The sequence below is a fragment of the Neolamprologus multifasciatus genome, chromosome 13, assembly GCF_963576455.1.
Source record: "Neolamprologus multifasciatus chromosome 13, fNeoMul1.2, whole genome shotgun sequence".
Lineage (NCBI taxonomy): Eukaryota > Metazoa > Chordata > Actinopteri > Cichliformes > Cichlidae > Neolamprologus > Neolamprologus multifasciatus.
This window is the reverse complement of record NC_140451.1, coordinates 33,683,922-33,704,669: the sequence shown is the minus strand read 5'-3', so window position 1 is coordinate 33,704,669 and position 20,748 is coordinate 33,683,922. Positions and strand designations below refer to the sequence as shown.

Sequence of the window (20,748 nt, the reverse complement as noted above, 5' to 3'; positions counted from 1 at the left end):
ATTTCTCTGGCGACAGCTTTAAAGTAAATTCTTTCATCCTATGGAGGCCCTTCAGCGATCGTTCCTCATGGTTCTCAAGTGTAGCTGAGAAAGGAGTGACATCATCAAGAAAAACCGAGACCTGAATCAAATTCCTGCTGCCTATACACTTTTCCATAACATAAGAGGAAACAAGAACACTAGAACACCTCCTTTTGCTGTTTTTAATAGAGAACTCTTCTGCATTTATTTTAACACAACACCTAACAGTCTTACCTTCTCTTATCAGTAACTTGAATGATTTGCAGAAACTTTACAGTACTTTTGGGACGAAAGCTCAATATAACCCTGCCTCACCCAGTTTCTATACTGGTCCATTTATGTCTGTTGTTACAGTTGCACAGTGTCATGTTTTAGTACACTTTCAGTTTGGAATCTTTTTTTTCTGCATGTGGTGCACAGCTGCTCGGGTGTCCTTTGCTAAATCTTTAGTGCCTCCAAACTTCAGATTCAACAGCTTACTTTCTTTTATTTATTTTTGAGGAAAAGTTGCCTACACAAAATTACTTATTTTGAAATAGCTCAACAGGCACTGCTGGGATTGGAACCCAGGATCTCCTGTTTACAAGACAGGTGCTTTGACCGGCTAAGCTACAGCGCCTCCTTCAAGGAAGGGAAAAACCAAGTAACCTCTGCAGTCACAGGTTTGAATCGGTTTGTCGCATTTTTCCCCACCAGCTGTTGGACAGTAGCCAGAGGCACACAGCTCAAGGCGCTGTGGCTTAGCTGGCCAAAGCGACTGTCTCGTTTCATTAATGAGTGCTAATGGCGGTAAGCATTGGTAGTTATGCTTTCTCTCCTTCATTTCCAAGAAGAGGACACAATGAAGATTTAGACATGCCCAAGACATCAATATTGGGTGAACAACCCTCAGAAGCTCCACTATACTTGAAATGTGCAATTCACTTGTATTTTTATTTTTACTTTTATTCCTATTTATTCTATTTATCCCCTTTGTATATTTTATCTATATATGTCTTTGTATTTATATATATATATATATATATATATATATATATATATATATATATATATAATATTCTTAACTCTGTAACTTCTGTCGGTGCTGTGCTTTTGGAAAACAAATTTCCCAGAGGAACCCACCCGAGGGATTAATAAAGTTTTATCTTATCTTATCTTATCTCTTAGCGGTTTAATGCCTGGGACCCTCCAGCATTTGTTCGAGAACTGAAGAAGCTTCTTGGATCAGATGAAAAGAAGTTTTTAAAACTCTCAACAGTACCGTGAGCTGGATAACTGAGGACATACAAAGACTTTCAAAGATTTCCCAACTCCAAGATTAAGAATGCAATCAACACTTTAAAGAAGATGGTTTCAAATGGTAACAGGAAGGCACTGCTGGGATTTGAACCCAGGATCTCCTGTTTCCTAGACAGGTACTTTGACCAGCTAAGCCACAGCGCCTCCTGCTGTCAGGCAAACCGGTAATACCTGAGATTCAACAGCTTACTTTCTTTTATTTTGACATTGAGGAAAAGTTGCCTACACAAAATTACTTATTTTGAAATAGCTCAACAGGCACTGCTGGGATTTGAACCCAGGATCTCCTGTTTACTAGACAGGCACTTTGACCAGCTAAGCTACAGTGCCTCCTTCAGGGAACGGAAAAACCAAGTAAGCTCTGCAGTCACAGGTTTGAATTGGTTTGTCGCATTTTTCCCCACCAGCTGTTGGACAGTAGCCAGAGGCACACATCTCAAGGCGTTGTGGCTTAGCTGGCCAAAGCACCTGTCTCGTAAACAGGATGGCGGGAAGCATTGGGAGTTATGCTTTCTCTCCTTTGTTTCCAAGAAGAGGACACAATGAAGGTTTAGACATGCCCAAGACATCAATATTGGGTGAATAACCCTCAGAAGCTCCACTAGCGGTTTAATGCCTGGGACCCTCCAGCATTTGTTCCACAACTGAAGAAGCTTCTTGGATCAGGTGAAAAGAAGTTTTTAAAGCTCTCAAGAGGAGCGTGAGGTGGATAACTGAGGACATACAAAGACTTTGAAAGATTTCCCAACTGCAAGATTAAGAATGCAATCAACACTGTGAAGAAGATGGTTTCAAATGGTAACAGGAAGGCACTGCTGGGATTTGAACCCAGGATCTCCTGTTTACTAGACAGGTGCTTTGACCAGCTAAGCCACAGCGCCTCCTGCTGTCAGGCAAACTGGTAATACCTGAGATTCAACACCCAACTTTCTTTTATTTTGACATTGAGGAAAAGTTGCCTACACAAAATCACTTATTTTGAAATAGCTCAGCAGGCACTGCTGGGATTTGAACCCAGGATCTCCTGTTTACAAGACAGGTGCTTTGACCGGCTAAGCTACAGTGCCTCCTTCAGGGAACGGAAAAACCAAGTAACCTCAGCAGTCACAGGTTTGAATCAGTTTGTCGCATTTTTCCCCACCAGCTGTTGGACAGTAGCCAGAGGCACACATCTCAAGGCGCTGTGGCTTAGCTGGCCAAAGCGCCTGTCTTGTAAACAGGAGATCCTGGGTTCAAATCCCAGCAGTGCCTTGCATTCCTACCAATGCCATTACATTTCATTAATGAGTGCTTATGGCGGGAAGCATTGGGAGTTATGCTTTGTTTCCAAGAAGAGGACACAATGAAGATTTAGACATGCCCAAGACATCAATATTGGGTGAACAACCCTCAGAAGCTCCACTAGCGCTTTAATGCCTGGGACCCTCCAGCATTTGTTCCACAACTGAAGAAGCTTCTTGCATCAGGTGAAAAGAAATTTTTAAAGCTCTCAAGAGTACCGTGAGGTGGATAACTGAGCACATACAAAGACTTTGAAAGATTTCCCAACTGTAAGATTAAGAACGCAATGAACACTTTGAAGAAGATGGTTTCAAATGGTAACAGGAAGGCACTGCTGGGATTTGAACCCAGGATCTCCTGTTTACTAGACAGGTGCTTTGACCAGCTAAGCCACAGCACCTCCTGCTGTCAGGCAAACCGGTAATACCTGGTATTACCTGGTACTGCAGACGGAGACGAGTTCGATTTTTTAACTTTTGTGCACTATAAATGTAGGGTATGGTCAAATAGTCCAACAAGTAACTTCCTGTTCCTCACTTCTTCAATGACGTCAGTGGAAACATCATAAGGTGAAGGAGAAGCTTTTGAGACTGATTCAACAGGGTGAGTCTGAACAAGTCCTCAAAACAACTCTATTTCCCTTGGCAAGGGTGGATTCCCGCACTTTACTGTAAAAGCTTTGTTTGTTTTGCAAAGCACTCTTTTGACTGTGCTCAATGGCTAACTGGTAGCTTTCTGCAAGACTCTCTCAGCTCTCCAGATCTAATTTCTGTTCACGTAGCCAATCGGAAAGAGACATCTGCAGCAGGGGGCATGGCCCAGCTACATCAGTTTGATAGAAATCTGCTGGTATTGCAGAGGCTCCAATAGCCAAACATTGTACTCGTGCAGACGATGGTACTGCTGCCTCCTCCTCAAGAGTTGAGGAATACTCATGTCTCTTGCATACTGCCTTTACTGCCTCGGTTGGAAAATCAGGCTCTTTGTTGCGGCGCAAGAGCTGTGCAGTAAAGCCTTCAATGGCATTTCCCTCATCATTAGAACTCTGATCAGATATATCACAGTCATGCTGATACGGACGTCTCAACAGCCCATCTGCATCTTGGTTGTCCTTCCCAGCGTTATACTCAATGTCAAAATCAAAACTGGAAAGTACGGCCAACCAATGCCCTACTGCGTCCAACTTTGCAGATGTTAAAACATATGTGAGTGGATTATTGTCTGTCATCACTGTAAATTTTGCTCCATAGAGATAGCGGAAAACGTTCTGGGTGACAGCCCACTTCACAGACAGGAAGTCAAGCTTGTGTGCAGGGTACCTTTGCTCACACTTGGAGCGACCCCTACTGGCACAGGCAATGACTCTTAACTTGCTCTCCTGTTCTTGACATAGGGCTGCACCGAGAACATGGGCGCTTGCATCGGTGTGCACAATATAATGTCTCTTTGGATCTGCAAACCCCAGAACAGGAGCTGTTGTGAGCTTGAGAATCAATGTCTTAAAAGTATCTTCAGCGGTTGGGGTCCATTTTTCATGAAAAGGCTTTTTGAGATCCGCACTGGTAGAAACCTTGTGGTTTCTGCCAGACAGACTGGATTTTCTCTTCAGTGGGAGGCAACCAGCACTTAAGTGATTAAGGGGTATTGCAAGCTTGGCATAGTCTTTTATAAACCTCCTGTAATATCCAGTGAACCCAAGGAAAGACTTAAGCTACTTGATGTTAGCTGGTCTTGGCCAGGTAGTGAGGGCAGCTGGATCTGTTTTGACCCCTTCTGATGATACAACAAGGCCGAGATATTGGACAGATGTCCTGAAGAACTGACATTTCTCTGGCGACAGCTTTAAAGTAAATTCTTTCATCCTATGGAGGACCTTCAGCGATCGTTCCTCATGGTTCTCAAGTGTAGCTGAGAAAGGAGTGACATCATCAAGAAAAACCGAGACCTGAATCAAATTCCTGCTGCCTATACACTTTTCCATAACATAAGAGGAAACAAGAACACTAGAACACCTCCTTTTGCTGTTTTTAATAGAGAACTCTTCTGCATTTATTTTAACACAACACCTAACAGTCTTACCTTCTCTTATCAGTAACTTGAATGATTTGCAGAAACTTTACAGTACTTTTGGGACGAAAGCTCAATATAACCCTGCCTCACCCAGTTTCTATACTGGTCCATTTATGTCTGTTGTTACAGTTGCACAGTGTCATGTTTTAGTACACTTTCAGTTTGGAATCTTTTTTTTCTGCATGTGGTGCACAGCTGCTCGGGTGTCCTTTGCTAAATCTTTAGTGCCTCCAAACTTCAGATTCAACAGCCTACTTTCTTTTATTTATTTTTGAGGAAAAGTTGCCTACACAAAATTACTTATTTTGAAATAGCTCAACAGGCACTGCTGGGATTGGAACCCAGGATCTCCTGTTTACAAGACAGGTGCTTTGACCGGCTAAGCTACAGTGCCTCCTTCAAGGAAGGGAAAAACCAAGTAACCTCTGCAGTCACAGGTTTGAATCGGTTTGTCGCATTTTTCCCCACCAGCTGTTGGACAGTAGCCAGAGGCACACAGCTCAAGGCGCTGTGGCTTAGCTGGCCAAAGCGACTGTCTCGTTTCATTAATGAGTGCTAATGGCGGTAAGCATTGGTAGTTATGCTTTCTCTCCTTCATTTCCAAGAAGAGGACACAATGAAGATTTAGACATGCCCAAGACATCAATATTGGGTGAACAACCCTCAGAAGCTCCACTATACTTGAAATGTGCAATTCACTTGTATTTTTATTTTTATTTTTATTCCTATTTATTCTATTTATCCCCTTTGTATATTTTATCTATATATGTCTTTGTATTTATATATATATATATATGTATATATATATATATATATATATAATATTCTTAACTCTGTAACTTCTGTCGGTGCTGTGCTTTTGGAAAACAAATTTCCCAGAGGAACCCACCCGAGGGATTAATAAAGTTTTATCTTATCTTATCTTATCTCTTAGCGGTTTAATGCCTGGGACCCTCCAGCATTTGTTCGAGAACTGAAGAAGCTTCTTGGATCAGATGAAAAGAAGTTTTTAAAACTCTCAACAGTACCGTGAGCTGGATAACTGAGGACATACAAAGACTTTCAAAGATTTCCCAACTCCAAGATTAAGAATGCAATCAACACTTTAAAGAAGATGGTTTCAAATGGTAACAGGAAGGCACTGCTGGGATTTGAACCCAGGATCTCCTGTTTCCTAGACAGGTACTTTGACCAGCTAAGCCACAGCGCCTCCTGCTGTCAGGCAAACCGGTAATACCTGAGATTCAACAGCTTACTTTCTTTTATTTTGACATTGAGGAAAAGTTGCCTACACAAAATTACTTATTTTGAAATAGCTCAACAGGCACTGCTGGGATTTGAACCCAGGATCTGCTGTTTACAAGACAGGTGCTTTGACCGGCTAAGCTACAGTGCCTCCTTCAGGGAACGGAAAAACCAAGTCAGCTCTGCAGTCACAGGTTTGAATCGGTTTGTCGCATTTTTCCCCACCAGCTGTTGGACAGTAGCCAGAGGCACACATCTCAAGGCGCTGTGGCTTAGCTGGCCAAAGCACCTGTCTCGTAAACAGGAGATCCTGGGTTCAAATCCCAGCAGTGCCTTGCATTCATACCAATGCCATTACAGTTCATTAATGTGTGCTTATGGCGGGAAGCATTGGGAGTTATGCTTTCTCTCCTTCGTTTCCAAGAAGAGGACACAATGAAGATTTAGACATGCCCAAGACATCAATATTGGGTGAACAACCCTCAGAAGCTCCACTAGCGGTTTAATGCCTGGGACCCTCCAGCATTTGTTCGAGAACTGAAGAAGCTTCTTGGATCAGATGAAAAGAAATTTTTAAAGCTCTCAAGAGTACCGTGAGGTGGATAACTGAGCACATACAAAGACTTTGAAAGATTTCCCAACTGCAAGATTAAGAATGCAATCAACACTGTGAAGAAGATGGTTTCAAATGGTAACAGGAAGGCACTGCTGGGATTTGAACCCAGGATCTCCTGTTTACTAGACAGGCACTTTGACCAGCTAAGCCACAGCGCCTCCTGCTGTCAGGCAAACCGGTAATACCTGGTATTACCTGGTACTGCAGACGGAGACGAGTTCGATTTTTTAACTTTTGTGCACTATAAATGTAGGGTATGGTCAAATAGTCCAACAAGTAACTTCCTGTTCCTCACTTCTTCAATGACGTCAGTGGAAACATCATAAGGTGAAGGAGAAGCTTTTGAGAGTGATTCAACAGGGTGAGTCTGAACAAGTCCTCAAAACAACTCTATTTCCCTTGGCAAGGGTGGATTCCCGCACTTTACTGTAAAAGCTTTGTTTGTTTTGCAAAGCACTCTTTTGACTGTGCTCAATGGCTAACTGGTAGCTTTCTGCAAGACTCTCTCAGCTCTCCAGATCTAATTTCTGTTCACGTAGCCAATCGGAAAGAGACATCTGCAGCAGGGGGCATGGCCCAGCTACATCAGTTTGATAGAAATCTGCTGGTATTGCAGAGGCTCCAATAGCCAAACATTGTACTCGTGCAGACGATGGTACTGCTGCCTCCTCCTCAAGAGTTGAGGAATACTCATGTCTCTTGCATACTGCCTTTACTGCCTCGGTTGGAAAATCAGGCTCTTTGTTGCGGCGCAAGAGCTGTGCAGTAAAGCCTTCAATGGCATTTCCCTCATCATTAGAACTCTGATCAGATATATCACAGTCATGCTGATACGGACGTCTCAACAGCCCATCTGCATCTTGGTTGTCCTTCCCAGCGTTATACTCAATGTCAAAATCAAAACTGGAAAGTACGGCCAACCAATGCCCTACTGCGTCCAACTTTGCAGATGTTAAAACATATGTGAGTGGATTATTGTCTGTCATCACTGTAAATTTTGCTCCATAGAGATAGCGGAAAACGTTCTGGGTGACAGCCCACTTCACAGACAGGAAGTCAAGCTTGTGTGCAGGGTACCTTTGCTCACACTTGGAGCGACCCCTACTGGCACAGGCAATGACTCTTAACTTGCTCTCCTGTTCTTGACATAGGGCTGCACCGAGAACATGGGCGCTTGCATCGGTGTGCACAATATAATGTCTCTTTGGATCTGCAAACCCCAGAACAGGAGCTGTTGTGAGCTTGAGAATCAATGTCTTAAAAGTATCTTCAGCGGTTGGGGTCCATTTTTCATGAAAAGGCTTTTTGAGATCCGCACTGGTAGAAACCTTGTGGTTTCTGCCAGACAGACTGGATTTTCTCTTCAGTGGGAGGCAACCAGCACTTAAGTGATTAAGGGGTATTGCAAGCTTGGCATAGTCTTTTATAAACCTCCTGTAATATCCAGTGAACCCAAGGAAAGACTTAAGCTACTTGATGTTAGCTGGTCTTGGCCAGGTAGTGAGGGCAGCTGGATCTGTTTTGACCCCTTCTGATGATACAACAAGGCCGAGATATTGGACAGATGTCCTGAAGAACTGACATTTCTCTGGCGACAGCTTTAAAGTAAATTCTTTCATCCTATGGAGGACCTTCAGCGATCGTTCCTCATGGTTCTCAAGTGTAGCTGAGAAAGGAGTGACATCATCAAGAAAAACCGAGACCTGAATCAAATTCCTGCTGCCTATACACTTTTCCATAACATAAGAGGAAACAAGAACACTAGAACACCTCCTTATGCTGTTTTTAATAGAGAACTCTTCTGCATTTATTTTAACACAACACCTAACAGTCTTACCTTCTCTTATCAGTAACTTGAATGATTTGCAGAAACTTTACAGTACTTTTGGGACGAAAGCTCAATATAACCCTGCCTCACCCAGTTTCTATACTGGTCCATTTATGTCTGTTGTTACAGTTGCACAGTGTCATGTTTTAGTACACTTTCAGTTTGGAATCTTTTTTTTCTGCATGTGGTGCACAGCTGCTGGGGTGTCCTTTGCTAAATCTTTAGTGCCTCCAAACTTCAGATTCAACAGCTTACTTTCTTTTATTTATTTTTGAGGAAAAGTTGCCTACACAAAATTACTTATTTTGAAATAGCTCAACAGGCACTGCTGGGATTGGAACCCAGGATCTCCTGTTTACAAGACAGGTGCTTTGACCGGCTAAGCTACAGCGCCTCCTTCAAGGAAGGGAAAAACCAAGTAACCTCTGCAGTCACAGGTTCGAATCGGTTTGTCGCATTTTTCCCCACCAGCTGTTGGACAGTAGCCAGAGGCACACATCTCAAGGCGCTGTGGCTTAACTGGCCAAAGCGCCTGTCTCGTAAACAGGAGATCCTGGGTTCAAATCCCAGCAGTGCCTTGCCTCCCTACCAATGCCATTACGTTTCATTAATGAGTGCTGATGGCGGGAAGCATTGGGAGTTATGCTTTCTCTCCTTCGTTTCCAAGAAGAGGACACAATGAAGATTTAGACATGCCCAAGACATCAATATTGGGTGAACAACCCTGAGAAGCTCCACTAGCGGTTTAATGCCTGGGACCCTCCACAATTTGTTCCAGGATTGAAGAAGCTTCTTGGATCAGGTGAAAAGAAGTTTTTAAAGCTCTCAAGAGGAGCGTGAGGTGGATAACTGAGGACATACAAAGACTTTGAAAGATTTCCCAACTGCAAGATTAAGAGTGCAATCAACACTTTGAAGAAGATGGTTTCAAATGGTAATAGGAAGGCACTGCTGGGATTTGAACCCAGGATCTCCTGTTTACTAGACAGGCACTTTAACCAGCTAAGCCACAGCGCCTCCTGCTGTCAGGCAAACTGGTAATACCTTAGATTCAACAGCTTCCTTCCTTTTATTTTGACATTGAGGAAAAGTTGCCTACATAAAATTACTTAGTTTGAAATAACTCAACAGGCACTGCTGGGATTTGAACCCAGGATCTCCTGTTTACTAGACAGGCGCTTTGACCAGCTAAGCTACAGTGCCTCCTTCAGGGAATGGAAAAACCAAGTAACCTCTGCAGTCACAGGTTTGAATTGGTTTGTCGCATTTTTCCCCAGCAGCTGTTGGACAGTAGCCAGAGGCACACATCTCAAGGCGCTGTGGCTTAGCTGGCCAAAGCACCTGTCTCGTAAACAGGATGGCGGGAAGCATTGGGAGTTATGCTTTCTCTCCTTTGTTTCCAAGAAGAGGACACAATGAAGGTTTAGACATGCCCAAGACATCAATGTTGGTTGAATAACCCTCAGAAGCTCCACTAGCGGTTTAATGCCTGGGACCCTCCAGCATTTGTTCCACAACTGAAGAAGCTTCTTGGATCAGGTGAAAAGAAGTTTTTAAAGCTCTCAAGAGGAGCGTGAGGTGGATAACTGAGGACATACAAAGACTTTGAAAGATTTCCCAACTGCAAGATTAAGAATGCAATGACCACTGTGAAGAAGATGGTTTCAAATGGTAACAGGAAAGCACTGCTGGGATTTGAACCCAGGATCTCCTGTTTACTAGACAGGCATTTTGACCAGCTAAGCCACAGCGCCTCCTGCTGTCAGGCAAACTGGTAATACCTGAGATTCAACACCCAACTTTCTTTTATTTTGACATTGAGGAAAAGTTGCCTACACAAAATCTCTTATTTTGAAATAGCTCAACAGGCACTGCTGGGATTTGAACCCAGGATCTCCTGTTTACAAGACAGGTGCTTTGACCTTCTAAGATACAGTGCCTCCTTCAAGGAAGGGAAAAACCAAGTAACCTCTGCAGTCACAGGTTTGAATCGGTTTGTCGCATTTTTCCCCACCAGCTGTTGGACAGTAGCCAGAGGCACACAGCTCAAGGCGCTGTGGCTTAGCTGGCCAAAGCGACTGTCTCGTTTCATTAATGAGTGCTGATGGCGGTAAGCATTGGGAGTTATGCTTTCTCTCCTTCATTTCCAAGAAGAGGACACAATGAAGATTTAGACATGCCCAAGACATCAATATTGGGTGAACAACCCTCAGAAGCTCCACTATACTTGAAATGTGCAATTCCCTTGTATTTTTATTTTTATTTTTATTCCTATTTATTCTATTTATCCCCTTTGTATATTTTATCTATATATGTCTTTGTATTTATATATGTGTGTATATATATATAATATTCTTAACTCTGTAACTTCTGACGGTGCTGTGCTTTTGGAAAACAAATTTCCCAGAGGAACCCACCCGAGGGATTAATAAAGTTTTATCTTATCTTATCTTATCTCTTAGCGGTTTAATGCCTGGGACCCTCCAGCATTTGTTCTAGAACTGAAGAAGCTTCTTGGATCAGATGAAAATAAGTTTTTAAAACTCTCAACAGTACCGTGAGCTGGATAACTGAGGACATACAAAGACTTTGAAAGATTTCTTTGAAAGAAATCTCGTAAACAGGAGATCCTGTTGTTCACCCAACATCAATATCCGGTTTGCCTGATCTCCTGCTGTCAGGCAAACCGGTAATACCTTAGATTCAACAGCTTCCTTCCTTTTATTTTGACATTGAGGAAAAGTTGCCTACACAAAATTACTTAGTTTGAAATAACGCAACAGGCACTGCTGGGATTTGAACCCAGGATCTCCTGTTTACAAGACAGGTGCTTTGACCGGCTAAGCTACAGTGCCTCCTTCAGGGAACGGAAAAACCAAGTAACCTCTGCAGTCACAGGTTTGAATCGGTTTGTCGCATTTTTCCCCACCAGCTGTTGGACAGTAGCCAGAAGCACACAGCTCAAGGCGCTGTGGCTTAGCTGGCCAAAGCACCTGTCTCGTAAACAGGAGATCCTGGGTTCAAATCCCAGCAGTGCCTTGTATTCCTACCAATGCCATTACAGTTCATTAATGTGTGCTTATGGCGGGAAGCATTGGGAGTTATGCTTTCTCTCTTTCGTTTCCAAGAAGAGGACACAATGAAGATTTAGACATGCCCAAGACATCAATATTGGGTGAACAACCCTCAGAAGCTCCAGTAGCGGTTTAAAGCCTGGGACCCTCCAGCATTTGTTCCAGAACTGAAGAAGCTTCTTGGATCAGGTGAAAAGAAGTTTTTAAAGCTCTCAAGAGGACCGTGAGCTGGATAACTGAGGACATACAAAGACTTTGAAAGATTTCGCAACTCCAAGATTAAGAATGCAATCAACACTTTAAAGAAGATGGTTTCAAATGGTAACAGGAAGGCACTGCTGGGATTTGAACCCAGGATCTCCTGTTTACTAGACAGGCACTTTGACCAGCTAAGCCACAGCGCCTCCTGCTGTCAGGCAAACTGGTAATACCTGAGATTCAACACCCAACTTTCTTTTATTTTGACATTGAGGAAAAGTTGCCTACACAAAATTACTTATTTTGAAATAGCTCAACAGGCACTGCTGGGATTTGAACCCAGTATCTCCTGTTTACAAGACAGGTGCTTTGACCGGCTAAGCTACAGTGCCTCCTTCAAGGAAGGGAAAAACCAAGTAACCTCTGCAGTCACAGGTTTGAATCGGTTTGTCGCATTTTTCCCCACCAGCTGTTGGACAGTAGCCAGAGGCACACAGCTCAAGGCGCTGTGGCTTAACTGGCCAAAGCGACTGTCTCGTTTCATTAATGAGTGCTGATGGCGGTAAGCATTGGTAGTTATGCTTTCTCTCCTTCGTTTCCAAGAAGAGGACACAATGAAGATTTAGACATGCCCAAGACATCAATATTCGGTGAACAACCCTCAGAAGCTCCACTATACTTGAAATGTGCAATTCACTTGTATTTTTATTTTTATTTTTATTCCTATTTATTCTATTTATCCCCTTTGTATATTTTATCTATATATGTCTTTGTATTTATATATATGTGTGTATATATATATATATATATATATATATATATAATATTCTTAACTCTGTAACTTCTGTCGGTGCTGTGCTTATGAAAACAAATTTCCCAGAGGAACCCACCCGAGGGATTAATAAAGTTTTATCTTATCTTATCTTATCTCTTAGCGGTTTAATGCCTGGGACCCTCCAGCATTTGTTCTAGAACTGAAGAAGCTTCTTGGATCAGATGAAAAGAAGTTTTTAAAACTCTCAACAGTACCGTGAGCTGGATAACTGAGGACATACAAAGACTTTGAAAGATTTCCCAACTCCAAGATTAAGAATGCATTCAACACTTTAAAGAAGATGGTTTCAAATGGTAACAGGAAGGCACTGCTGGGATTTGAACCCAGGATCTCCTGTTTACTAGACAGGCGCTTTGACCAGCTAAGCCACAGTGCCTCCTGTTGTCAGGCAAACTGGTAATACCTGAGATTCAACACCCAACTTTCTTTTATTTTGACATTGAGGAAAAGTTGCCGACACAAAATTCCTTATTTTGAAATAGCTCAGCAGGCACTGCTGGGATTTGAACCCAGAATGTCCTGTTTACAAGACAGGTGCTTTGACCGGCTAAGCTACAGTGCCTCCTTGAGGAAAGGGAAAAAACCAAGTTACCTCTGCAGTCACAGGTTTGAATCGGTTTGTCGCATTTTTCCCCACCAGCTGTTGGACAGTAGCCAGAGGCACACATCTCAAGGCGTTGTGGCTTAGCTGGCCAAAGCACCTGTCTCGTAAACAGGAGATCCTGGGTTCAAATCCCAGCAGTGCCTTGCCTCCCTACCAATGCCATTACATTTCATTAATGAGTGCAGATGGCGGGAAGCATTGGGAGTTATGCTTTCTCTCCTTTGTTTCCAAGAAGAGGACACAATGAAGATTTAGACATGCCCAAGACATCAATATTGGGTGAACAACCCTCAGAAGCTCCACTAGCGGTTTAATGCCTGGGAACCTCCAGCATTTGTTCGAGAACTGAAGAAGCTTCTTGGATCAGATGAAAAGAAGTTTTTAAAGCTCTCAAGAGTAGCGTGAGGTGGATAACTGAGGACATACAAAGACTTTGAAAGATTTCCCAACTGCAAGATTAAGAATGCAATCAACACTGTGAAGAAGATGGTTTCAAATGGTAACAGGAAGGCACTGCTGGGATTTGAACCCAGGATCTCCTGTTTACTAGACAGGCACATTGACCAGCTAAGCCACAGCGCCTCCTGCTGTCAGGCAAACCGGTAACACCTGAGATTCAACAGCTTACTTTCTTTTATTTTGACATCGAGGAGTGGTAGCCTACACAAAATTACTTATTTTGAAATAACTCAACAGGCACTGCTGGGATTTGAACCCAGGATCTCCTGTTTACAAGACAGGTGCTTTGACCGGCTAAGCTACAGTGCCTCCTGCTGTTAGGCAGACCGGTAATACCTGGTATTACCTGGTACTGCAGAAGGAGACGAGTTCAATTTTTGGGCACTATGAATGTTGGCATTCTAAAATAGTGCTTGAAAATTAAAGCGGATTCTTAGCTTACCTTCTGGTTACTCACCAAACCCTTTAAATACTGTCAGAACCATGTAACTTGATTCTTATCTGTGTAATTATTAAAATAAGTAACTCTGTGACCCTCGTGTTTTACCTTCTTACAGGCTGTTTCTTTTTGTTAAGGTCAAAAAATTAAAGCATCTTTCTGATAAACTCTTAATTTAAAACCAAACAGATGACAAATCTTTTTATTCTCTCGCTTTACATTTGCAGGATAATAAATAACATCCTGGGTCAAATTTCAGTGAATAAATTTTAATTTTGGGGACTTTGCTAAACATGACAGGCTGTTAGTGAAGAGCAGTGGGACCACCACCACCGTCGAATGATGCACAGAAGACAAACGGTGTGCTCGTCCGTGTGAACTTCAGATGTCATGAGAAACTGTTCAGGTTGCAGATTCTCCTCGCTCCACACAAACACGTTTTTAAAATGTTCGTTTTTACACTTAGAGCCTAGCACGAAGCTTCTCAAGATCCTCGGTGGCAGACGGCCGTATCCTGCTCTCAGCCCGACCAGGACCGCCCTCGCATCGCTTTTAAACCAGGCCCGGGTGTCCGTTTTATTCGAAGCACTCCAGGATTGGCTCGTGTCCCGTCTCCTTGAGGAAGCGCAGCAGGTCGTCCGGTCTGAGCCCCATGGTGGCAGCGTTGGTCATCGGGTGGAAGTAGACCATCTCGTGGCCTCCTTCCACCAGGTCCCGGTCCAAGACGAACTTCACGCTGCGATCCTGATCGAAGAGCAGAGCAAGAGCCGTCGCACAGCCCTGACCCACCTGAAGGAGAGGGGAGGAGGAGTCTAAAGCTGTGACCTGTGAATCCAGCTCAATAATTGGCCCTCCCGTTTTGATCCTTCCTACCTTCAGCTTTTCCAACATGGCTGCCTCATCTGCGAAGCGCAGATTTCCACTCCCGACACCAAGCTTCTTGGCGAGGTCATTAAGGTTCACCTGCAGATGGAACGAGAGGAAGTGAGGTGTTAGTCTTTAGTTTTTAAGTCAGAGGCCATGTGGAGGAGCTGACCTGGCGGTCATGGCGGGCCGACACCAGCCACAGCCCCTTCTTCTTCTTGTCCTTCAGGAACAGGTTCTTGGTGACGGCGCCATTCACGCCCTGCAGGTGAGGCATCATCTCCTCCACCGTGAACACCTGCAGGAGGAGGAGAGTGGGTGAGAGCGGGCTCTTTGTGGAAGCTGTATTACCAACATCAAAGCCTCCTGCAACTCTTCCTGGTTTCCTACATTAATAAAGCTGTCTGACTGTGATGCCATCCATGCCTGCAGGACTAAACCAAACTCTGTGGTCTGGCGCCCTCTGCAGGTCACAGCAGGTCCTGCAGCACAAACGTGTCAGAGCAGTTTATGAAAGCTGCAGCAGACAGGAAGTACATAAATATATGCACATAAGTCAGGCATCCAAAGTCATAGCTGCTTTTTCACGGCGCGCTCGATTCTGAGCGGAGCTTTAAAGCGCCCGTCCCAACGGATCCCGTTCAAAAACACTGCGCATTTCAGGATAAACAGATTCTGCGCAAACACAGCTGACTGCGCCTAAACTTCATCACGTAATTTTAACGTGAATTCGTGTGCTCGTGAATTCAGCACACACACGGCAAGCAAAGCGGCTCTTCTGTACTTCAGCTGACAACTTTGTTACTCCCCCACGTGTCAGTGGAGAAACTGAGGAGGAGACGCGCACTTCCACAACTGTGAGCGCGCATCAGGAGACCCTGTCATGGTCACGCGTGGCGCCGAATAAAAGTGCGAGTCTCTCCGATTGTGGAAATGTCTCCGAGCATATTTTTACGTATTTATATGATCTCGAGTCAGCTGGGGATGTTGAAAATGCCAGAAGCGCTAATGGGATTCGGTGTAGTCGGGCTGTCCGGTTTACCGGCGGGTGCTCCACGCATCTCGTCTGGATGTGTAAAGTCTGCAGATGTTTCTCCAGCTGTGCGCGCAGGTCCTCCGACATCTTCACGTGAGACAGCAGCTCAAACGGACACAGGTGGACCCGGCAGGTAGCCGCTGAGGAGCAGCTCTTCTTCTTCTGCAGCTATTTTCCTGCAGATGGCCGCTCGCTTCCTGCCACAGTGCCACCGTGTGGCAGAGCCAGCTACTCAAACTGAGCTCAGAGTGCAGATTGTAATGGGGAAGGATCTGCGTGCAGCTCGAGGTCTTAGGCTCTTTTAGAAAATGAAAATTATAAAACTGATCGATTTGGGTCAAAGTAGCACCGACGGGTCAAAGAGACAATCACAGCGTCTCCGAGCATCAACACAATTCCATTTAACCTGAAAATCTGAGTGCTGAGATTAAAATCCTACATGCACACATGCGCACACAGACACACACAGTTTCAGAGGTGATGAAGTACAAATACTTTGTTACATAAGTACTTAAGTGGACTTTTCAGTAGCCGTACTTCGTTTTTTACTCCTCACATTTTAAGTTCCGCGTCTCGACTTTATCATCCTTTCAGTTTAAGTCAGACTCGTTACTTCAGCTTTTTGCATACAAAACACCCACATCAGGGATGGATGTGAACGATACAGAGGTGTCAGAGGCCAAGGACGTAACCCCGGCGAGCTCAATCAGTCGAGCATGAGCTTCTTAATCTCAAGGGTGTGGGTTTGAGCCCCACATTGGGCATTCACCTTTATTTACAAAATTTCCCACATGTGGGATTATGAGGAGTTTAAAATAAAAAACATGCAGGGAGCAGGAGCACATGACGTTTCAATGAACACGAGACCCTGATGGTCAGACGTGACCACACATCTGAACTTCCAGCAGCTCTGCAGGGTCCAGCTGTAGTGTTCCTGACGTTCACACAGGTGCTTTGAACCCTGAACGCTTCACCTGTGTCTCCTCCGTCAGCTCCTCCTGCTGGTTCCTGCGTCAGCAGCTGCTGGAGCAGAAGTCCTGATCTCCACATCACTTCCACCAGATGTTTCTTTACACACGGATGAAATATGTGACGCACACACTCACGCTGCTCATCCACCTGTCAGTGCAAAGTGTGTTTATGTTCACTGTTTCTGCTCGACAGGAGGCGCACGCTTCATCATTCAGCGTACGGTGACGTGTTTCCAAGGTCCATTCATCAACTCACAGTTCAAGTCAAACATAAATGTGACCACACGTGAGGAGAAGGAGGACCACGGAGCGGCTCAAATCCTCGCCTTTCACCTGAGCTGCAGATCCACGGTTTATGTTTAACTTGACTGAAGGCCTGTAGGAGGAGCTTAGCTGGATAAAGCGTCCCAGCAGCGTCTCCTCTGACGTGGTCGTGTTCTTCCAACTCCAGCCTCTGCATGCCTCCTTCACACATTCATGAACCTGCTGTGAGGCCGTCCAGGTGTTTAAACTGTCCCACCTGGATGTGAGCTGCTGCCCAGCTGCTGCCCAGCTGCTGCACAGCTGCTGCCCAGCTGCTGCCCAGCTGCTGCCCAGCTGCTGCACAGCTGCTGCACAGCTGCTGCACAGCTGCTGCACAGCTTAAAGGCAGTCTGTGTGTTTTGTGCGAGGCGTCACACCTGACACGCAGAGACACCATCCAGCGAGTCATCGTAGAGATTTTAACACGAGGTTCCTGAGGCAGGCGGAGCTGCGACCGCCAGTACACATTCCCAGGTCTTTGGTTGGTCGCTCAGGTTGAGACTGAGCGAGGGGAGACTCCTCCCACCTTAACTGTACATGTGGGTCAGGAGGCGATCTGAGGCTGATGCTTTCAGCGAGGCTGTAAAAGCAGCTGTGACCTCAGAGGGCAGATAATCTCAGACATTTAGAGCAATCTGTGAGTCATTATAGTTCCCATGAGAGGACGCACACTCGGAGGCTCACTGCCTGCAATCACTGCTCAGGTGTGAGCTTGACTCTTATTATTACGTATTGATGAAGCTTTTCCTGATGATGTCGACAGGTGTTTGATCCCCTCACTGTTTCCCCCTCTCCCTCTGTCTCGTCTTCCTTTTCCTGCTCAGTGTTGGTCCACATGTTTGCTCCTGGACTCTAACATCAACCCCACTGAGAGCGCGCAGTGCCCTACATTCATCTCAGCTTCCATCAGTTTAACTGTTGATTAAATGGATGCAGACACACACACACACACACACACACACACACACACACACACACACACACACACACACACACACAGTTGATTGAAATCATTCTTCCATGGGTCGATGCTGCTCAGTGTGTCAAACCACGAAAACATCAAAATGAAAACATCTCGCTCTGATTTTTTCTACGAAGCAGCTTTTAGTGACACACACACACACACACACACACACACACACACACTGAAAGCCTGTTACACAATAACATGATTAATGACCAAGTCTAACTCACGACACGTAAACACTGAAGAGTCCACGCTGCTGCCCTGACAGCGCTGCATGTGCTGCTGTTTCTGGGGAAGAAACTAAAAAGTACAACAACATTGTGCGCTCGGAGCTGCAAAGGAAGACGAGACCGAGGGAGGCAAGAGGGGGAAACGGTGAGCCTCACAGCCTCACAGCACAGGCTGCCTGAGTGAGCTGAGCCAGCAGCCCATCTTTAAAAGTCTTCTTATTCATGGCAAAGCTGCTCTTCAAAGGTGCAAACACCACCAGCTGCTCCATCACCATGGACGGGTGTGAACCTTTACATCAGCTCATACTCACAGTTCTTATGAAGGAGGAAATTATCTACGGAGACCAAACAGTTTGTCTGTACACGTGGGACTGACTCACTGCTGCCTCTGCTGGACAGTAGTGGAACTGTATATTTCACAGTAATGTACGTTACAGTGAGCTGATGCTCTCTGAGGTCATTTCCTGTCCTTTTATAGACGTTTCACAGCCGTATGTCGCACATTGCATCCCTTTGAAGTCGTTCTGTTCCTTTGTAATAGTTCATTATATCTTTGTGCTCATCTATCTGCACTTCAGGGTGGTTTTGCATCCTTGTGCAGGAATTTCACACTCCTATAGAGTCATGCTGCATCCTTTTTGTCATTTTAAGTCTCTTTGCAGCCCTTTTCTAATCCTTCTGCACCTCTTTGATGTTGTTGTCCATCCCTTTGTACTCAGAAACCTTTTTAGTCATTTTGAGCCCCTCTGTAGACATTAAGCATCACTTGGTGGATATTTTGCACCTTTTTAAAAAGCTTTCTGTTTGAGTCGTTTCTCATTGCTTTGCAGTCGTCTTCAATCCCACCACACACTGTGCTGATTGTGAGATTTGTCATCATTTAGAACCACTTTGTGTCTTTGTGTTTTTTAATAATCGTGCTGTGATTTGACGCCTTCTCTTTCGGTTCTTGATTGTAACTCAGTGCCAGTCAAAGTGAAAGTACGGACGAGGTCATGACCCTGAACTCATGTGCTGTCATCTGTCTTGCACTTTTGTGTTCTTTGGGACAGAAATGTGCTCTAATGTGCCGCTTGGTCTTAAACACCAACATCCTGCACTCGTGTTTGTTAGTTTGAGGTGTGAAACTTCAGGAGACGTATCGAAGCTCCTGCTCAGAAACATCTGCTCCTTCCCGCAGTTCATCCTGCAGCACGTGCCGCCAAACCTCGCGGCTGCTGCCAGCAGCTGTGGACCTCTGCCCTCTTCCTGGTTTCCTAGTGTTTTGCATATTTGTCACACTTACATGTTCAGATCATTAAACTAATTTTAATATGGGACAAAACCCCTTTTAACAGGTTTTGATGCAACCACTGCGTGGAAGCAGGACGTTGGAAGTGCAGGACTCTGGAGACGGATTATTGTTGGACGACACAAACTCAGAACGCGATGCAAAACAAAGGCACAGCCAGAAGTTTGAAGCAGGACGCAAAAGACAGAGAACACGGCGTGAGGAGGACACAGCAACAACGCTACAACAACCAAAGGAAAAGTTCAATACCTGTGTGAGGTGAACGAACAAGTGAATAAACGTGGAGACGAGACAGCAGACAGAGGTGGGACAGGCACAGGCAGGGATCACACGAGAAAACTCAATAATGCAATGAAATGAAATATAAACAGACTGCAGAGAAAAGTGCAGCAGGAAACCAGGGAGCAGGTTCATGTTCAGCAGTGAGGCAGGAAACATGAAGGGAAACAACATCAGCTGAGACACCACTCAGAACACAAGTTTAAATATTAGACACAAATAGAAGAAACAGGAAACACTGGGATTTAAAGCCACCCCGACCCGTAAACGGACTCACGCGTTCTGGTCAGGGTCAAAGGTTACAGTTTATTTACAAAAGGGTGAACCACAGTGCAGTATATGTGTACAGAGAGAAGGGGTCCACACAGTCTCCTCTTTAGCCACTCTCGTCCTGATCTCCACTCATGCAGCCACACACAGGAATCACAGGGGAGGGTCCGTCAACAGGTCCGGGAATATCTATGCACAGAGCACAGGTTAGTCTAACAGGCGAAGACAACACGAACACGGGAGGTTCAACGTTCCAGAGACGATAACCAGCTCCGCCCAGGGAGGGAGGAGAAAGGAGGAGAGAAACATGAAGAAAACCTTTAGCCATCACGAGCCAGCCGGAGAGGACGGGGACCATGACAGTGTTTTAGCTGTTTCACAGAGCGCACGGAGCAGGAAGTGACACAGGAAGTGATCAGCTGATTTCTCACTAACACTCCTCCTAACTCTGTTTGTACGTGCTCCAAATTTTAGAAACAGCTGACTGAGAACAACCGTTTATTCTGCCACACGTTTGTCTTGTGAAAACTTGCTAACACTTTATAACACGACTGAGAGCTGTAATTTC

General features: G+C 44.8%; 1 protein-coding gene and 27 non-coding genes across 29 annotated transcripts; 5 read left to right on the top strand and 23 right to left on the bottom strand.

Annotated features, from left to right (window-relative positions):
• Positions 1 to 566: 566 nt before the first annotated feature.
• On the bottom strand, positions 567 to 640 carry trnat-ugu (transfer RNA threonine (anticodon UGU)). The gene has a single exon. It is a non-coding gene; the product is annotated as a tRNA-Thr (tRNA).
• Positions 641 to 1,390: 750 nt separating this feature from the next.
• trnap-agg (transfer RNA proline (anticodon AGG)) lies at positions 1,391 to 1,464 on the bottom strand. Its single transcript has one exon. It is a non-coding gene; the product is annotated as a tRNA-Pro (tRNA).
• Positions 1,465 to 1,576: 112 nt separating this feature from the next.
• On the bottom strand, positions 1,577 to 1,650 carry trnat-agu (transfer RNA threonine (anticodon AGU)). Its single transcript has one exon. It is a non-coding gene; the product is annotated as a tRNA-Thr (tRNA).
• Positions 1,651 to 2,127: 477 nt separating this feature from the next.
• Positions 2,128 to 2,201, bottom strand: trnat-agu (transfer RNA threonine (anticodon AGU)). Its single transcript has one exon. It is a non-coding gene; the product is annotated as a tRNA-Thr (tRNA).
• A 112-nt stretch (positions 2,202 to 2,313) lies between these two features.
• Positions 2,314 to 2,387, bottom strand: trnat-ugu (transfer RNA threonine (anticodon UGU)). Its single transcript has one exon. It is a non-coding gene; the product is annotated as a tRNA-Thr (tRNA).
• A 110-nt stretch (positions 2,388 to 2,497) lies between these two features.
• On the top strand, positions 2,498 to 2,571 carry trnat-ugu (transfer RNA threonine (anticodon UGU)). Its single transcript has one exon. It is a non-coding gene; the product is annotated as a tRNA-Thr (tRNA).
• A 356-nt stretch (positions 2,572 to 2,927) lies between these two features.
• trnat-agu (transfer RNA threonine (anticodon AGU)) lies at positions 2,928 to 3,001 on the bottom strand. The gene has a single exon. It is a non-coding gene; the product is annotated as a tRNA-Thr (tRNA).
• A 1,990-nt stretch (positions 3,002 to 4,991) lies between these two features.
• trnat-ugu (transfer RNA threonine (anticodon UGU)) lies at positions 4,992 to 5,065 on the bottom strand. Its single transcript has one exon. It is a non-coding gene; the product is annotated as a tRNA-Thr (tRNA).
• A 742-nt stretch (positions 5,066 to 5,807) lies between these two features.
• trnap-agg (transfer RNA proline (anticodon AGG)) lies at positions 5,808 to 5,881 on the bottom strand. The gene has a single exon. It is a non-coding gene; the product is annotated as a tRNA-Pro (tRNA).
• Positions 5,882 to 5,993: 112 nt separating this feature from the next.
• On the bottom strand, positions 5,994 to 6,067 carry trnat-ugu (transfer RNA threonine (anticodon UGU)). Its single transcript has one exon. It is a non-coding gene; the product is annotated as a tRNA-Thr (tRNA).
• A 110-nt stretch (positions 6,068 to 6,177) lies between these two features.
• Positions 6,178 to 6,251, top strand: trnat-cgu (transfer RNA threonine (anticodon CGU)). Its single transcript has one exon. It is a non-coding gene; the product is annotated as a tRNA-Thr (tRNA).
• A 365-nt stretch (positions 6,252 to 6,616) lies between these two features.
• trnat-agu (transfer RNA threonine (anticodon AGU)) lies at positions 6,617 to 6,690 on the bottom strand. The gene has a single exon. It is a non-coding gene; the product is annotated as a tRNA-Thr (tRNA).
• Positions 6,691 to 8,680: 1,990 nt separating this feature from the next.
• On the bottom strand, positions 8,681 to 8,754 carry trnat-ugu (transfer RNA threonine (anticodon UGU)). Its single transcript has one exon. It is a non-coding gene; the product is annotated as a tRNA-Thr (tRNA).
• A 110-nt stretch (positions 8,755 to 8,864) lies between these two features.
• trnat-cgu (transfer RNA threonine (anticodon CGU)) lies at positions 8,865 to 8,938 on the top strand. Its single transcript has one exon. It is a non-coding gene; the product is annotated as a tRNA-Thr (tRNA).
• A 365-nt stretch (positions 8,939 to 9,303) lies between these two features.
• Positions 9,304 to 9,377, bottom strand: trnat-agu (transfer RNA threonine (anticodon AGU)). Its single transcript has one exon. It is a non-coding gene; the product is annotated as a tRNA-Thr (tRNA).
• A 112-nt stretch (positions 9,378 to 9,489) lies between these two features.
• Positions 9,490 to 9,563, bottom strand: trnat-agu (transfer RNA threonine (anticodon AGU)). Its single transcript has one exon. It is a non-coding gene; the product is annotated as a tRNA-Thr (tRNA).
• A 477-nt stretch (positions 9,564 to 10,040) lies between these two features.
• Positions 10,041 to 10,114, bottom strand: trnat-agu (transfer RNA threonine (anticodon AGU)). Its single transcript has one exon. It is a non-coding gene; the product is annotated as a tRNA-Thr (tRNA).
• Positions 10,115 to 10,226: 112 nt separating this feature from the next.
• trnat-ugu (transfer RNA threonine (anticodon UGU)) lies at positions 10,227 to 10,300 on the bottom strand. The gene has a single exon. It is a non-coding gene; the product is annotated as a tRNA-Thr (tRNA).
• An 841-nt stretch (positions 10,301 to 11,141) lies between these two features.
• On the bottom strand, positions 11,142 to 11,215 carry trnat-ugu (transfer RNA threonine (anticodon UGU)). The gene has a single exon. It is a non-coding gene; the product is annotated as a tRNA-Thr (tRNA).
• Positions 11,216 to 11,325: 110 nt separating this feature from the next.
• Positions 11,326 to 11,399, top strand: trnat-cgu (transfer RNA threonine (anticodon CGU)). Its single transcript has one exon. It is a non-coding gene; the product is annotated as a tRNA-Thr (tRNA).
• A 365-nt stretch (positions 11,400 to 11,764) lies between these two features.
• trnat-agu (transfer RNA threonine (anticodon AGU)) lies at positions 11,765 to 11,838 on the bottom strand. Its single transcript has one exon. It is a non-coding gene; the product is annotated as a tRNA-Thr (tRNA).
• A 112-nt stretch (positions 11,839 to 11,950) lies between these two features.
• On the bottom strand, positions 11,951 to 12,024 carry trnat-ugu (transfer RNA threonine (anticodon UGU)). The gene has a single exon. It is a non-coding gene; the product is annotated as a tRNA-Thr (tRNA).
• A 745-nt stretch (positions 12,025 to 12,769) lies between these two features.
• On the bottom strand, positions 12,770 to 12,843 carry trnat-agu (transfer RNA threonine (anticodon AGU)). The gene has a single exon. It is a non-coding gene; the product is annotated as a tRNA-Thr (tRNA).
• Positions 12,844 to 12,955: 112 nt separating this feature from the next.
• On the bottom strand, positions 12,956 to 13,029 carry trnat-ugu (transfer RNA threonine (anticodon UGU)). The gene has a single exon. It is a non-coding gene; the product is annotated as a tRNA-Thr (tRNA).
• A 111-nt stretch (positions 13,030 to 13,140) lies between these two features.
• Positions 13,141 to 13,214, top strand: trnat-cgu (transfer RNA threonine (anticodon CGU)). The gene has a single exon. It is a non-coding gene; the product is annotated as a tRNA-Thr (tRNA).
• A 365-nt stretch (positions 13,215 to 13,579) lies between these two features.
• Positions 13,580 to 13,653, bottom strand: trnat-agu (transfer RNA threonine (anticodon AGU)). The gene has a single exon. It is a non-coding gene; the product is annotated as a tRNA-Thr (tRNA).
• A 112-nt stretch (positions 13,654 to 13,765) lies between these two features.
• Positions 13,766 to 13,839, bottom strand: trnat-ugu (transfer RNA threonine (anticodon UGU)). Its single transcript has one exon. It is a non-coding gene; the product is annotated as a tRNA-Thr (tRNA).
• Positions 13,840 to 14,156: 317 nt separating this feature from the next.
• Positions 14,157 to 16,083, bottom strand: prorsd1 (prolyl-tRNA synthetase domain containing 1). 2 transcript variants are annotated; one of them, XM_085183534.1, is made up of 5 exons: positions 15,876 to 16,083; positions 15,224 to 15,315; positions 15,006 to 15,131; positions 14,843 to 14,932; positions 14,157 to 14,758 (listed from the first exon to the last, which is right to left on the bottom strand). In XM_085183534.1, exons 1-5 carry the CDS (start codon positions 15,892 to 15,894, stop codon positions 14,546 to 14,548), a joined length of 540 nt encoding a protein of 179 aa, XP_085039660.1. In that variant the 5' UTR covers positions 15,895 to 16,083; the 3' UTR covers positions 14,157 to 14,545. The 2 variants fall into 2 exon arrangements, with proteins under 2 accessions (XP_085039660.1, XP_085039661.1); XM_085183535.1 differs by lacking the exon at positions 15,224 to 15,315 and having other exon boundaries at positions 15,876 to 16,077.
• Between the last annotated feature and the right edge of the window lie 4,665 nt (positions 16,084 to 20,748).

Excerpts from the sequence above, each read along its gene's own strand:
- prorsd1 (XM_085183534.1), bottom strand. Across the intron at positions 14,933-15,005 it reads CGGCCCGCCATGACCGCCAG|GTGAACCTTAATGACCTCGC; the intron begins GTCAGCTCCTCC and ends TTCCATCTGCAG. Across the intron at positions 14,759-14,842 it reads CCATGTTGGAAAAGCTGAAG|GTGGGTCAGGGCTGTGCGAC; the intron begins GTAGGAAGGATC and ends CCTCTCCTTCAG.